At 34.1% G+C, this 15,565-nt stretch overlaps 2 protein-coding genes across 3 annotated transcripts; one reads left to right on the top strand and one right to left on the bottom strand.

Moving 5' to 3' along the window:
* Positions 1-1,062: 1,062 nt before the first annotated feature.
* On the top strand, positions 1,063-4,034 carry LOC125193536. 2 transcript variants are annotated; one of them, XM_048091358.1, is made up of 7 exons: positions 1,063-1,225; positions 1,893-2,244; positions 2,317-2,437; positions 2,508-2,783; positions 2,859-2,981; positions 3,072-3,411; positions 3,666-4,033. In XM_048091358.1, the coding sequence occupies exons 2-7, from the start codon at positions 1,895-1,897 to the stop codon at positions 3,689-3,691; spliced, it is 1,236 nt and encodes a 411-aa protein (XP_047947315.1). In that variant the 5' UTR covers positions 1,063-1,225; positions 1,893-1,894; the 3' UTR covers positions 3,692-4,033. The 2 variants fall into 2 exon arrangements, with proteins under 2 accessions (XP_047947315.1, XP_047947316.1); XM_048091359.1 differs by having other exon boundaries at positions 1,064-1,225; positions 3,602-4,034.
* A 99-nt stretch (positions 4,035-4,133) lies between these two features.
* LOC125193535 (choline transporter protein 1-like) lies at positions 4,134-10,591 on the bottom strand. The gene is made up of 10 exons (XM_048091356.1): positions 9,988-10,591; positions 9,107-9,465; positions 8,881-9,026; positions 8,470-8,653; positions 7,410-7,483; positions 7,090-7,203; positions 6,038-6,394; positions 5,076-5,336; positions 4,488-4,715; positions 4,134-4,403 (listed from the first exon to the last, which is right to left on the bottom strand). The coding sequence occupies exons 1-10, from the start codon at positions 10,185-10,187 to the stop codon at positions 4,218-4,220; spliced, it is 2,109 nt and encodes a 702-aa protein (XP_047947313.1). The 5' UTR covers positions 10,188-10,591; the 3' UTR covers positions 4,134-4,217.
* Between the last annotated feature and the right edge of the window lie 4,974 nt (positions 10,592-15,565).

The raw sequence follows: 15,565 nt of genomic DNA, 5'->3' as shown, positions 1-15,565 counted from the left end.
AACTCCAAAAGGATATAATTGAAGAGTTGTGGGCACGGAGGATTGCACGGCGATAGTTTTTTTTCTTTATTATGTACCTTTTTAAATGTAATTTTTTTTTTATCTATGTACCTTTTTTAAATGCAATTAATGAATGTATATGTCTCGTAAATTTAATTCCATAATTTAATCGTAATTTTAATTCAGTAAATGTAGTATATTTTGAATTATTTTTATTATGGGCTGGCCTATATCGGCCTAAATCGATGTGGCGAGGTGGATTTTTTAGTGTTGCTTGACGTGGCGAGGGAGAGAGAATGGCTAGCCTATTGCTTGGCCTATGTACCGCTAACGGATGCTCTTAGGCCGACCCACTCTCTCTCCCGCCACGTCATCAAGCACTAAAAATTCACTTGCCACATCATCATTTTAAGCAAATAGGCTAGCCTCAGGCTAGCCGCAATAAAAATAATTAAAAAACAACTACATTTACGGAATTAAACACAAAATACAGAATTAAATTTACGACACATATACGAGAAAAATTCGTTAATTTATTTAAATAAAAAAAGGTACATTAACTAAAAATCAAAAAATACATAATAAAAAAAAATCCGGACTTCCACACATAAGCCACCGCCCCACTCAACTCCTCACTAATTTATTAAAAAAATACATTAAAAAATGCAATAATTTTATATAAATTAAAAAAAGATCATCCTAAAAAAAATTACATAATTAAAAAAAATTCATAATAAAAATACATTAAAAATGCAATAAAAAATACATTAAAAAAAATGCAACTGGCTAACCGAAATTGAGCCTACAATGGCGGCTAGCGGGATCGGCCAGCGGTCAGCTAGCGCTCGCAAATCGACTAGAGCTCGCCGATCGGCTAGCCGAAATGCCGCTGGCCGGTTTCAATGATTCGGCTAGCCGACCGACTAGCGACGCGAATCGGCTAGCCGGTGGACTAGCCGCTATTGGAGATGCTCTTAGAATCACATTTTTAAGGATTAATTCAAAAGTCTAAAAATCGAATTAAAATAGAGGAACTCAAGATATGATCATTTCTCAAAATAATTTGCGAGCATTGTTGGTGCTCGCAGTGTAGAACTCTTTTAAATAGCGTAGATTAGGTCGATTCTTCTTTCCACCCCCTCTCTAGCGCCGATCTCCCTCTCTATTTCCCCATCCTCTCTCTCGCGCGCGCACCCAAAAGCCTCCCCGCCGTGCTGGTTCTAAGGTGCATTCTCTTTCTCATTTGATTTTGATTTTGCTTTGATGATTTTTGTTCGATTTCATTTAATTTTGATACATCATTGTGCCTAGTTATGCTGATTTCCTTTAATTGCGAAGCATCATTATGCTTAATTTTTTGAGTTATGCTATTGTGAGTTGCAAGTGTAGATTAGATAAATGCGAGATTGACAGCTTGTTGTTTGAGGTGTTTCTGCTCGGGAAAAGAGTAGAGAAATGTTGGTTAGGTATTCTTATTTTGGATCGATATTCCTTTTGCATTTGATGAGGGAAGATGCTTAACAAACAACTTTGTTCAATTAGAGAAGCGGACATGTAAAATTGCATTTTAAGACAAGCCAGCATAAAAAATGATGATGAACTGATCTTGCACTTTTGGGAATTTGTTGATTTTCCTTTAGTTTTCATCCTGTGGCACATCACTGCCACATCACCTCAAGTTTGTGGGCATCCATTTGATACCAGTTTTAAACTCAAGTAGTAGTTACCAGAAATACTTTGTCTATTCCTAATGCTGAAGACAGTTTATGTGCCATTAATTAAATGTTGTTTTGTTATATCTGGTATGAGTTGAAATTGTTTTGTCATGAGTTGATAGTTGTCTAGGTAATGGCAAATTGATGTTTATATGTTGTGATTTGTCTACTTTGTAGAAATGCCTCAAGGAGCATCTATAGGAAGCACAACTCCACCTTCCGATGAGTCTCTGCCACAGGGTGTCCAGGAGCTGTCGGACATGGGATTGTTACCTGATAAAATAGAAGGGGAAGATACAACAAATTTTATTGAAGGGATAAACGATGGTTTTTATGGTTTACCATGTATGGAGGATGAACATGGCCGTAAAATCATACAGTTCATAGAAGGGGTATCACCGGATGATATAGAAGGGGAAGATACAACAGAATCTTTTGATTGGAGTGAGATGGATGATGAGTTTTACTACTTTTTACCATGTATGGAGGATGAACATGGGCGTAAAATCATACAGCTCAAGGGTGAAAAGTAAGTGATCGCATAGTGCTATGCATTTTTCATATTGTCTTTGAAGTTACTAACTATACGTATTAATTGCAGGTTGCATCCTTCCTCCGATGCATCTGACATATGTAATGATGCTTTCAAGAAGATAGTTGACCCGATAGGATTCTGCCATCTTTCTGATGAGTACATGAATATTTATTGGGAAGAGTTTAAGGTAATTGTGCAGTTTATATTCTTACCCAATTATTTTAGATTAATTTATTTTTTATTACTCCATTTTGTAGAAAAAAGCTAATACAGGGAGTTATGATCAAGACCTCTACAAGAAAGCTTTTGTTAAGAAATGTAAAGGTAGATACTTTAAGTACATCAACAATTTGAAACGGAGGAAGAATAAACCGGCCTACTTCACAAATGTCATGTGGAAGGCTTACACTGACGCCTGGAAGATGCTCGAGGCTGCTGGCGGGTGCTCGGCAAATTGTGAACAGGAGCAGGAGAAGGCCCACAGCTCACATAGTAACGACTCTGTTTCATACGCCGGGACAACAGAAACAATGGTTAAAATTATTTTTTCATACATTAATTCATTTTATTTTGGATGCTTTTTTACTCCTTTTTAATGTTGTTTTCAGTCTGAGAAGAGTGATGGGAAGCGTCCTGCATATTTTGATCTCCCTAACATGACCCGCAAGCGAGCGAAAAAAAATTCACTGGAGATATGTCCGAATTGTACAGTGATGGCCGCACAAATTCGAGTAATTGCATTTAAAATTTGATTACTAATATAATTTTGTTTAATTTTAGTTTGAACTATCTAATATTACCTCGTCCGCATTTGTTGGAAGGATATGGTAAGTGCTGGAGTACTACAACTTCCTGGGATAGAGAACGCATCTGATATTACCTCGTCCGCATCTGTGGGCCCCGTTGACAATGACTCGCCTGCATCTGTGGGTACCCCCGACATTGACCCTATCACATACAATGAGATCGCCGAGCGACTGATAGGAGAAAAAGTTGAGAAACTGAAGAACGAGATGAGGCTCAGCAGCAAGCTCCAGGTGGATGAGTGTGTGGCAAAAGTGAAGGCGAAGTTGGATCAGGAAATGGCAGCAACGAAGGAGAAGATTCAGCAGATGAAGAGCCTAATTGAACAATACCAACAAATGAAAAGACAAATAGATTGTAAGCATTCCGAACTCAAATGAATTGTAAAATAATTTTACAGGACCACAGGTTTGAGGTCGACTTCCATGTCCTCACGACCCCGGGCGATGCATTCGACTTTTATATTATTTACTTTCTTGCTCTTCAAATTAAATTTATCTTATTATATACCTAAACGAAATGTCATCCCTCTCATGTACCGAGTTAGAAAACGAGGCTACATAGCATTACATAACAAACTGTGGGCATCTACCGTTGTGGACTTGTGGCAGTGATGCTGCCTATGGGTATCGAATGAGCTCTGAGGATGCAGGCACTGAAACTTTCATTGTTGGGGTGAAGCAAAAACACGAAGGACCATGTGAAGACGAGAATGATACGCAAAATGACTACATAACACGTTGGCATTGGAATAACCTGTGTTGTGTCACAGATTAGCGGGTGTGGGCAGGCAGCACTACAACGACATTACTTTTCATTTTCTTATCGCTTCTTTTCGTCTCCCTTGCTCACTGTCTAATTCTATCTCGTCTCTCTTGCTCTACATTTTGTCTTGGATATTAGACAATGGGATGTGGATTAATAGATTATGAATATTTCATGTATGAAAATTATCACTGATGAACCTGAGCATTTATTCAGTTCAAACTCTATTTGTAAACAGATCTAGCTGTACGAATAGCATGGCATTTATGTTAGATTATATATATAGAAGGAACCATAGATGGTAAAAAAGCTGGTTAGCAAAAACACAATCAGAATATTGCATGAGAAAAGCAAGTGTGGTCTAATTTATAGCTAATGTGAAACATAATCCAAATTGCTCATTGCATCAGTCTCTGCATCTCATTTTCGTCGTTGAGGGTTTCAATAAGCAAGGGAGGAGCATATTGAGCAGTTCCTTGGTGTTCATCCGAGTCCTGACAGAACGAAAGGATTATCGTATCGATAGACATCTCCACCACTCCGAAGAAGAGAGTAGCCACTATGTAACCGAACCCCCAGCAAACCTGTATAATCAACTTCATCAGTCGCCTTGCTTCACTTTTTATTAATCCCTCAAAAAATGTGACAGAGAGAGAGAGAGTGTATACCAGTACAGGAAATAGAGGCGACGTGATCTTGTTGTGTGAAGATTTGTATTTGTGTGTGTCCAGCATGAGAAAAGCAAATAGTGCACTGGTAAGGCTTACGCAGAGCTTCCCAAGGAAGAGAATAACGTCTCCTATCACGTTCACTTTCCCAATCCGAAGAATGTTACTCATAATCAACTCTGTTGCAATCTCCGAAGATTTGACAAAACCTTTACCTGTTATAGCAATCTGGAGAAAGGAACATATAAGAGACCTGCATATTTATCTTAATCTGAACCTTTTAACAAAATAAAAGGAAATAAACATAAGCAGGACACGTCTCAGGTCTCAACACCTTAAGACGCAAGGATTTTCCACTTTGAGCTTCAATGTAGCCAAAAATCTTTACATTTTACGCAGTTAATCAGGAGATGCTAATTATAGATACACCTTATCAATAAATAGATTAACAGTGACATTTTAGCACCGGGTAGTTGATCAAATTGGATCTCCATATTATAAAGTCTAAAATTATGCAAAAAAAAAGTGCACATCAACTAATTCTCAGTAAATTCATAAACATGACAAACCCAAAACTCTCCAACCTACCATAATGTAAGCATTGTGGTTCACGGATTTGATGATGCATCCAATAAGCCTCTGGCAGCCTTGTGAAGTTTGATACATCACCTTCCCAATCCAGCTTCCAGGCATGGAATTAACATGCTTAAGCTTACGACGAAGAGCTTCAAGTATAAAACGTACTGATTCAACAGAAGACACAATCAGAGAACCAAGAGCAACTGATCCTAGACTGTATCGTGCAAGCCGCTTCATTGAAGCAAAAACAGGAAGGAACGGGATCTCAGGCTGCACATAGAGAGGAAAGGACGATCCATCATGGGAAAATCTAAACAAATATATTATACTATGAATTAACTATCAAAATTATAATTTCAGAAGTAACTAGCAGATGAGTGACTTAGAAACACGTGAAAAACAAGTACTACTACACTAAAAATTTAAATACACTTTATAAGAATAAGTATTTAGTGAAGAAAACATTTTTGGCATCTAAAGTTAAACAAGAAGTCTTTTCATTCATTCATAAATGATTGTAAAAGAATTCAACTGGGTGAAATATTTAAACTAATTGATCACTGTCCATTGCAATCGTATTTGGAAAAATTAAATACAAGTAAGCAAGGATAACCTCAGGACTCATTTAGATCATACTAATAGTATCCTACAGACCAAATTTTCCTTCAATGGGAAGTTGACCATGTGATGCAACATCTTATGATGAGTAAGAAAGATGAGACAAGAAACGAAACATGTCCACTACACAATCAGCTTAAAGAAATAGCTCTAAGTGAATCCCAACTAACAATGCAATCTCTTGAAGTTGAATATAACAAAGCCTCTTGACGTACAAACAGACTTTCTAAGAGGCTATTCTTTGCAAATCACATGGAACGACTATCATACTTATGGCAATGTTAAAACTAGGAGAGTATAATTTCTGAAGGTATTCTATAATGGTAATATTGAAGTTTCTTCCATTGTCTTACCGAAGTTGCTCCTCGAGCCCAATAATATGAAGCGACTGAACCAGCAACCACAGTTGATGAGCATGCCATGAAAAATTGGGTGGCCCAATAGCAACCAAATAGGTGAAAAAGGATTGCAGCAGCAATATGAGAAGTGTAATGAATGCTATAGCCACAGCAACTATTACAGCTAAGCCTCTTTTCTTTGAGATTATAAGCACAACAGTTAGCACCACAATCATTTTGTAGTACACTTCCGGAACTAAAAAGATGAAGGGCGGCTGACAACCAGAACATATAGAAAATAGCTAGCATGGCATACGGTATAATTGGGAAAATTATCAATGCCTGGACTTCTCCAATGACCTTAGCAGCAACCTAAATTTACAATTGAACAAGTTAGGACAATAACATCTGATAAGCAAGTACAAAGGGCAATACCACAACTTCATCATAGTTTCAGTTTCAGGGTACTCATTATTAAGAAGAAAAACAATTATACCCTAAGCTTGTATAAAAAGAATTAGCTAAATATTAGGCACTGCATAAAAATTCAATTAAGCCTTGTAAGAGTTAAGACGGATAACATCTTCGTATATATAAATGCAAGAAATGGAGAAAGTTCACTATTCATGGTCCATTTCTTCAAGCAAACTAAGATCCACCATTAATAAGAAAAGAGGGTAGCATGTTTCAGTGATCAATTAAGACCATGAATATTTTTTTCCAGTCCTGTCAATTTGTTTAGTATCTTTTGAAATCAAGTGTTCTATAATCTCGTAAAAGGATTGACAAAATGATAAACAACTCAAGCCTTTTTAAGTAAAACTTAACATTTTAGCTCTACAATTCACATTAGCATTACAATATATTAGTCTGTTTTAGACAAGTCTCTACATGGGCCCAAGCACAATGTAGCAAGAATCTGTGGTCTAGGTTAGGTTTGGTGCCGTTCAGTTGACAGATAGCAGAAAATATGTTAGCAATAGGGAACATAGAATGCTCCAGTAGTAGACTAAACATAACTTTTCAACAATAATTCCATTAATACTACAGAAGTTCACATAACTTGCCTTCAAAACTGATGTTGCCATAAGGATACGGCGGACTATAGCAATGGAGGAGAGAAAAGCGACAATCATCAAAACAGTCATGAAAAAAGCAGCTGCATGGAGATGATTCACCTCCTGAAAACATATAAACACAAAATCATATAGATGTGTAATGATTAAAAATAATAGGGTTGAGCTAGGTAATGAAGAAATAGAGATTCAGAATCGGCAGGAAAGCATCTTGCTGTGAAGGTTTGAAGAGATTTTACTGAATGCAGAAACTCCAAGTTGAAAATTTGAAATCCAAACTTTACGTAAGACATCAAGAGTATAAGTCCTACCCTTGCTGACACGCGATAATATGGGTCGTGCTCACCAATGATTGGAGAGATGGCATCATTTCCAATCCATCCAGCTGAAGAGCAATAGAACAGGCATGAAGAGGAAATTCATTACAAAACAAAAATATATTGAACTAGTTCTTAACTTCAACAAAGAAGGAAAAACACTTGAACCAACAAATATGTTATTTCAAATTTCAACTGGTAATGGTAACTAGGTGAGCAAGAGATGCTAGTCAACACCAAGGTAGACGATAACATGAACATACTCAGGAAACATACAATACAAAATCCCGAAGGCTAAATGATTTTGTTGGCTTTGGCCCTATACATTATTAATGAAAGGTACGAAAACTATACTAGATCTTTGAACAATAGTATTTCAGCACATTGCAATCTTAGTTTTGTTTTTTAGTATTCTCAATTGTCATAAGTAAAGGCTAGTTTGAAGGCACTTAGGGCTTTTTCCAAAACTATATTCAGTGTAGTAGAATTTCGGTGATAAATCCTAAATCTAGTTGATACTAATATTGCTAGTTCTGAAATAAAATGATGGTGTTAAGCAACCAATTACATAGAAGTTGCCCTAGTTGTATCTTATCTTTAAATGGAAATAGAGAGAAGATGACAGCTGAACTCATTTTTCTCTCAGTAGATTTCAATTGTGTGCATGCATAGGTTCTTAGCTTATCAAGTTTCATTACCAGAATAATGTTTCCTAAATAATTGTTTCATTACTCACTCTAATACTCTATTCGTACGTGTATGTAGAAACTAGCAGGGTATCTTATCTATAGGACATGCTACCTTATACGCTCACTATCTACACCAATAGGAGTGAGTATATCGGATTTTATAGTTAATATCATACAACTATTAGTACTGAAAACTAATATAGTAAGATTGGAAGTTAATATGGCAAACTATATTTTCCTAGGTTCAGCCTTAATTAATCAAACATATGTGGCAGTTACCTGATCTAATTATTCAAATATAGGTTAGGAAAAGCTGAAACGGAAGTTTGCCTTGTCAAAGCAGTGTCAATAGATAGTATCCAAACCTTTCAAATAGTAAAACATTGTCACAGATACCATGAGGATATTGAAAACAATGACAGTGACCCACGGCATCCCAGCAACGAAATGACGGATCATTAAAAGCCATATGATTGATAGAAACAAAGGCAACAATCCTCCGCAAACAAGAAGTACGGGCCAAGCTTTTCCGACATCAGCTACATATCTCTGTAGATGGACAGAGTAGCCATATCTTGTAAGTAGAGAATAAAACAGCAGTAGTAGTAGTGTAGTACAACCAATAGAATCCATACAAATCACAGAATGTTTAGTGCCCAACAATCTTGAAACCATCAATTTTTCATATGTACTTGAAGATAGGAATAAGATTGAGTATTGCATAACTTGTTTCAAAGAGAGCATATCCTGAAGCATGAAAGAAAAATTCGCCTAACCTTTAGTACTGATGACCGGGAATTAACTGATTTATGGATAGATTTATCAATTGCAATATCCTCTATAACTTTCACTCCGCCCATCTGTTCCCAGTGAGTCAAGGATACATTTGATGCCCTTGCAATGAACTGGCAGGTCCAGTAAACTGACAACAGAACACAAAGACATGTATTTTAATCAACTAGGATTGTCTTAAGCAAAAGGTTGATAGTTGTAGAGTTTTACCATTGACACTAGGAAATATAACAGGATAGCAGGGACCCTGCAGCTGAAGAGAAGTGTTCCTGAGCTCAGGGGTCAAGTCCGCAAAATAATCATAGTTTCTATCAATCCAATCATCCAGTGAAATACGGATATCTCCCTCAGGATAATCACAGACCCAATTGAGGGAGTCTTCAGATGGGATAGGACAGTCCATCAAGCAAATACTCCGAGCATTGGAGAGCTGGAATTTACTGTTCTTCACACCAGTTTCATAAACCTGATTGGGATTTGACCAATATCTGAGTTCCAATTCACGCAGATCCCGATCACCATGTCTATCACCACAAACATTCCCTTTATAGTCCAGCCCGTAGTTTAGCCTGCCACACAACAATATACATTATGTACCATAACAAGGAACAGAAAGCAATGCATAAAAACGTAAAGAACCACGATGAACAAGCAAGCCGAAAAACTACAAAATGATTCAGTTAGTTATGTTCAAACACAAAAAATAACTTATTCTTTCTTCTTCGGGTATTTGGTTCCTTATATCTGTAAAATCTTGACGATATTAGCCAGAAGGTGCATAAACTGAAACTCTTCAAAACATAAGAGAAAAACTGCATTTCCGGCGCAATCCAAATTTTGAAAAGTTCAAGATATAATTTTTCCAAAAAAACAGCTTGTGACACAGTAAACGGAAAATGCCAAAGTTCTGTCTCCACTCTCCAGTATTCATGCCACGAAACGCCCAAATGTAGAGAAGGGCAAATATAACATCTTTGAGTTAGATTGGATAAAGAAACAGATCAGGATTACATTACACAAAAAGGTAAATCAGACGCATGTAACTCATGATGAAAATATCAGGCAAAGGAAGCAGCTTTTTAGTTAATTACCTCAATGGGTTTCCCTGGTTGAAAGCGAAGCTGGAGTTAACAATCATTGCAATCCAAAAGGCAATGAAGATGACAAGAAACACCAAATCTCTGCATTTCCTGTTGTGTTTTATGATATCATTGTTTCCACTCCCCATTTCACCATTAGAATCACTAGATGATGGATACTTCCCTATCACTGGCCCCAATGGCCCTCTCATACTTCTTCACAATATATCTGCTCTTCTGCAACTACAAAGGGAATCTCTTTTGCTACTAGTGTATGGATCTATCTCTATATCTCTATAAAATTGAATGATTCCCTTTCCCCCTAACAGATTCGCAATCAAACGAGAGCTCTCTATCTCTCTTTTGGTGGAAAAATTGAAGAAGACTAGAGGCAGTGGAAGTTCACAGAGTGTGAAAGGAAGCTCCAAATAGTGAAGAAAATGTGAATTTGGTACTGATTTTGAGAAGGTGTTTGATGTTTAACTAAAATGGTAGAGAAATGAGCTCGAAAAGTAGAAGAAACGGAACAGAATTGAAACAAAAAAGAAGGAGAAGATGAGGATGAAGAAGAATCAGTAAAGCAGAAGCAGAAGAAGAAGCAGCTGAAGAGTGAAGAAGAGGCGTTGGTAGAAAATGAAATTTATTAGGGCTTTTAATAATTTCCTTTATTTTATTTTTTAGTAACATTATCTGTCTCTGTCGGAGATCATCTTTATTGTTAACTCTTCTTTCCATAATATTCCATTCATTTTATAAAGGCTGTGATTTTAATATCATTTTCCTTCGTCAGAAAATGGTATACGTGCTTTAGGATTTAGACAGCTTTATATTTTTGTCATTGTTCATGTTTACTATATTTACAAAAAGAAATATGTATTCATTTTGTCAAAACAAATTTCATTTGTTAATGACAAAGAATGAGCAGGATCCAGAAAAAGTTTATTGTAGAATCGAACGAATTAATAATAGATATAATATTTAAATTATTATTTAAAAATATATTGTAGGATTCAGTTTTAAATATCCAGATAGTTAATTTGAGGGGTTAGAGTTTGCTTGATTTGATTAAATATTGCATGACTTTAGTATATTTTGCCTAATTTTCTATCAATTGATTGTTATGAAGTTATTAGAGTTTTGAAGTTATCGAGATAGTTAATGACTTTTTGTAGGAAAAAAAAGGCTAAAATATTAATACCCGTAGATATTCTTCTTATTCGCCATTAATTGTTACACTTTGATCTGACACGAGTTATAAGAAATATAATGGAAAGTGAGTTGAAAAAGTTAGTAGGATGTTGATCTTACTTTTGTACGGTATATTACAATATGTTTATAAGCAGATACTTATTAATATGTAAGTTAAATAAGTTAGAGGAATGAATACTAATGTCTCCAGTTTCAAAAGCACATAGCGTGGGCAGCGACAGAACTACATGGGGACAGCGGGGGCTTGGCCAGCCCCAGACCCAGACTCCCCATTACATGGCCGTCTTCCGCCCAGTCTCCGCCCCAAGAGACAACGAATCCCGCCGCCCGATTTTCTAAAATTGAAAGTAGAATTAGCAAGGAGAACACAAGACTTGGGCGGCGAAGTGGAGATGAGACCGAGAGAAGTATGTAAAAAGAGTAATTTTAAAGAAAAAGAAATGGCGAGGCCGCATGGGGAAGAAGATGAACAGGGTAGTGCAAAAGATCTGTTTTTCTTTTTTTTTCGGATACATCAAGTGCATTGGAAGAAGGAAAATATTTGACCCGTCAAATGGTAGAAAAATTAGTGATAAATTATATTTACCGTATTTTGATACTCCATTTTATTGAGCAAAATCAAAGGAGCAATTAATTTATTTTATTCTCCCTAACATATATGTAGTCTAATACTCCATCGCATAAAATCCTTCATCATAATTTAATTCCACCCTTAATATTTAAATTCAAATCATCAATGACTCCAAATAATGAAAACAAGCTTAGTTCCAAATATTCTTAAATTTACTAAGATAAAGAGTATTTGTGAATTGATAGTGCATATAAAATTGATAAAGACAATTACTTCTTCTTCAGTAAAGACGTTTCATTTTGAGCAATCATTTTGAAAAAAATATACTTCTTTCGTCCCAATAAAGTTGAGTCGTATTCTTTTTAAAGATGTCACAACTAAGTTGAATCATTTCATTTTTAACAAAAAAATAAAACATCTAATAATTCTTATTTTATTCCATCATTTACTTTACTCTCTTTATGTTTCCTATTTTATTCATCTCTCATACTTTTCAACACATTTCTTAATCTCTGTACCCAAAAGATGTCTCAACTTAGTTGGGACGAAGAGAGTAATAAATAGTTATAATGAAGAGAGAGTAAAGTAAGAGAGAGAGAATGATATAAAAATAATTTTCCCTATATTATTTTCTCTCTTATTTTACTTTTTTTTACTTTAATTATTTATTAGCATTTTTCCAAAATAAATACTGAAAATTAAATGTATCTACTGCAGATAGACGGAGGGAGTATGAAATTAAATACTACTATTGTTATAATTTAAAATTTTTTCAGCCCCGGCTTATTGAAATTTCTGGTTCCATCACTGAGCGTGGGTGTCTGGTATATTTCATTTATGTAAAGAAATGTTATGCCTGTTTTACGAAAGTTGCTCAATTTAGTCCATAAGTAATAGATTTTGGAAAAAAATAATCACTAAATTAAAAAGGGGTGACAATCATTTGAATAAGAAAAGGTAATTATGTTTGTGGAAGTAGTATTTCTTTCACGATAAATTTTATTTTTTTTAATAGGTAAAGGAGAGGAAGAAAACAGAATGCTTAGGTAGATTTTGCGCGAGAGAAAAAGAGAGAGATCAGAACTGAATAAAATGTTGTTGAAATGGACAGTTGATTAACAATTACGAAGAGTTATTTATACAAGGCTTAACTAGAATTAATCGAATGAATATTATATTTAATCAAACAGTAGTACCCAATAATCGTGGTGTTTTCAATAGAAAAACATGGAGACATGACTATATAAAATGATGAGAACATCTTAAACTAAACTCAATATAAAGCTCGATTCTCACACTTTAATATCGTCGATTTTCACATTTCAAAAGGCTATGTAAAATAGCAAGACAAAATTGGACACTTTTATTATGCTTCTGAAATTGAGTGCTATCCATTTTATCAACTATAGCCCAATAAATTTGGGGGCATAGCTCGCTTAATTCAATTTCATGATCATATTATTTAATTAACTTAAACCCAAAAATCTGAATTTATCCAATTGGCTCCATAAAATAAAAACTTAATTAATCCATAACTGGGCCAAACAGTAACGCCAGCAACATTTAATTTAAATTGACTAAGCCCATTTAGTTAAACTAAATTTAGCCCATTTAACACTACAAGTTCAAATAGCCCATCTTTCATCCCTTATATTCTTGCTCCTAAAAAATTATTAAAATATTATTCAAAATCAATCAAATTTTAAATGATGATGACTTTCTCATTTCAAATCTACTTACGTTTTACCATACATCAATTTAAGTATATTTTCATGAACTTAACTTCATATGCATATAAAATATGTTAGTATTATTTAGTCAAATTGTTAATTTTTTAAAAGAAAGAAAGATTGATTAAAATATAATAAAAGGAGGAAGCAAAATAAATGTGAAATTGACTTTTCCACGTAAAACAAATAACACTAAACCCACCTCTGCCGTATAAGATTTTCAATTCAGACTAATTAACTGAAATTGCCATTGAAATTCATGCAGCTAATTGCGCAAATTTAGATCTAAATTTATCTTTGCCATGTAATTAGAGATTTTTTTACTCAAATTTATTGTGTTTATTGGACTAGGTGGAGCGTAACTACGATTTAGGTATTAGTTGTTGTGCTCAACATGAAGGTGATGAAACTATTTTCAACTAGCAAAACGTGTTTTTTATGTCACGCACATTATATCACCTTAGTTAATATTTATAAATATTTTTATGACCGATGTATATGTCGTCGTTTGAATTTGATGAGTTTCGAAATAAAGAACTGTTATCCAAGAGTTGGTACCTTAATTTTCGTTTCAGAATAATTGTAATTAGGTGAATGTATTTTGTATATTTATTAAAAAAATTCTAAATATTTTTTTCTTAGAAAAATTTTAATTTATGTAATTATACACTCCCTCCTCATTTTTTTATATACTGTATTTATTTTCTCATATTTGATGGAAACAAACTTAGTAGTAGTATACATCTTATGAATAAATATTTGCTGTTTGTTTAATATCTTAATGACTGGTTGCTGTTTGTTTAATATCTTAATATTGTTAGTGCACATGGAATATCATCTTCATATTTTACAATGTGATTAATGACTTTTACATTAATAAAATTGCAGATGGATGACCAGATGATTTTTCTATATCTCAATGGTGTAATTTCGTCTAATTTATTTGGAGAAATAAAGTTTAACTTGAATTTTCGGTTTAATTTCATAAATAATTAATACATCTAATATTTCCTTATAAAGCATAACTTCAAATAATTTTCCATCAAAACTAATGTGTTATCCGGTAGGGGGAGTGTTATATTGCTAACTCATAACTTAATTGTTAACTAACAACTAAATAAGTCATTAGATATTCAAATTAAGGGCTTAGATCATTAATCCCTAAATGTCAATAGGATCAACGAAAAACGTCAATAAGGCTATAGGATTAATTCCAAAAAATATCAATAGGGGTATAAATGTCAATTGACTATATGTTTATTCATAAATAACTTTTAAAAGAAATCTCAAAACTTTAAATTCATATAACATATATCAAATTAAAGATAATTTCATAAGGATTCCAACGATATCATACATGCTTATGTTCCGACGTCAAAATTTGAAAAAAAATTTAAAATTTTTTACTTTTTTCGTACAAGCAGAAATGTCAACATACTATATAAAATATGTCAATATAATACATATCGAATGTCAATATAAGCAATGAGTTAACATTTTTAAAGCATTGTGTTGACATTCTCAAAGCATTGTATTGATATATTCGGAACACTATACTTGACATTTTCATCCAAAACCCTAATTTGGAGTTTTTTTTTTCGATTTAATTAATAAAAATAAAAATTACACGTGACAAATTGTAGACCACACGTTTTCTAAAATCCTATAGCCTTAAATTAGTTATAGTTAGCAATTAAATGATGAGTTAGCAATTGATCACTCTCCTATAATATTACATTATTTAACACATATACATATACACAAATGGAAACCATAATTCCATCCATTTTTAGTGACGTGGGTTATTATATAATATGGTGTATAACAAATCAACACAAGATTTGAAATGTTCAAACATTTACAAAATGAAGATAGAAGACAAAAGTCATATACTCATATGGAGGGAAATGATAGGCACACGCAGTATTCTACTAACCCCAACTATTATATTGGCACATAGCATGTGACAATGTTAGCATAGTCTATTATATCAAAATGTAATTAAATAGTCTAGCACCAACAATCTACTTTTCCACAACGGTGTGAATAGGACAAAATAATTTATACTTATTGCAAATAA

The sequence above is a fragment of the Salvia hispanica genome, chromosome 6 (assembly GCF_023119035.1).
Source record: "Salvia hispanica cultivar TCC Black 2014 chromosome 6, UniMelb_Shisp_WGS_1.0, whole genome shotgun sequence".
Classification (NCBI taxonomy): domain Eukaryota; kingdom Viridiplantae; phylum Streptophyta; class Magnoliopsida; order Lamiales; family Lamiaceae; genus Salvia; species Salvia hispanica.
The sequence above is the reverse complement of the archived record's forward strand: the minus strand, read 5'-3'. Positions and strand labels throughout refer to the sequence as shown.

Coding starts and splice junctions, on each gene's coding strand:
- LOC125193536 (XM_048091358.1), top strand. CDS start 1,895: ATGCCTCAAGGAGCATCTATAGGAAGCACAACTCCACCTTCCGATGAG. Junction 2,245..2,316: donor ATACAGCTCAAGGGTGAAAA/GTAAGTGATCGC, acceptor TATTAATTGCAG/GTTGCATCCTTCCTCCGATG. Junction 2,438..2,507: donor TTTATTGGGAAGAGTTTAAG/GTAATTGTGCAG, acceptor TCCATTTTGTAG/AAAAAAGCTAATACAGGGAG.
- LOC125193535 (XM_048091356.1), bottom strand. CDS start 10,187: ATGAGAGGGCCATTGGGGCCAGTGATAGGGAAGTATCCATCATCTAGT. Junction 7,484..8,469: donor AATGTTTTACTATTTGAAAG/GTTTGGATACTA, acceptor ATTGCTCTTCAG/CTGGATGGATTGGAAATGAT. Junction 5,337..6,037: donor GGGCTCGAGGAGCAACTTCG/GTAAGACAATGG, acceptor CTCTATGTGCAG/CCTGAGATCCCGTTCCTTCC.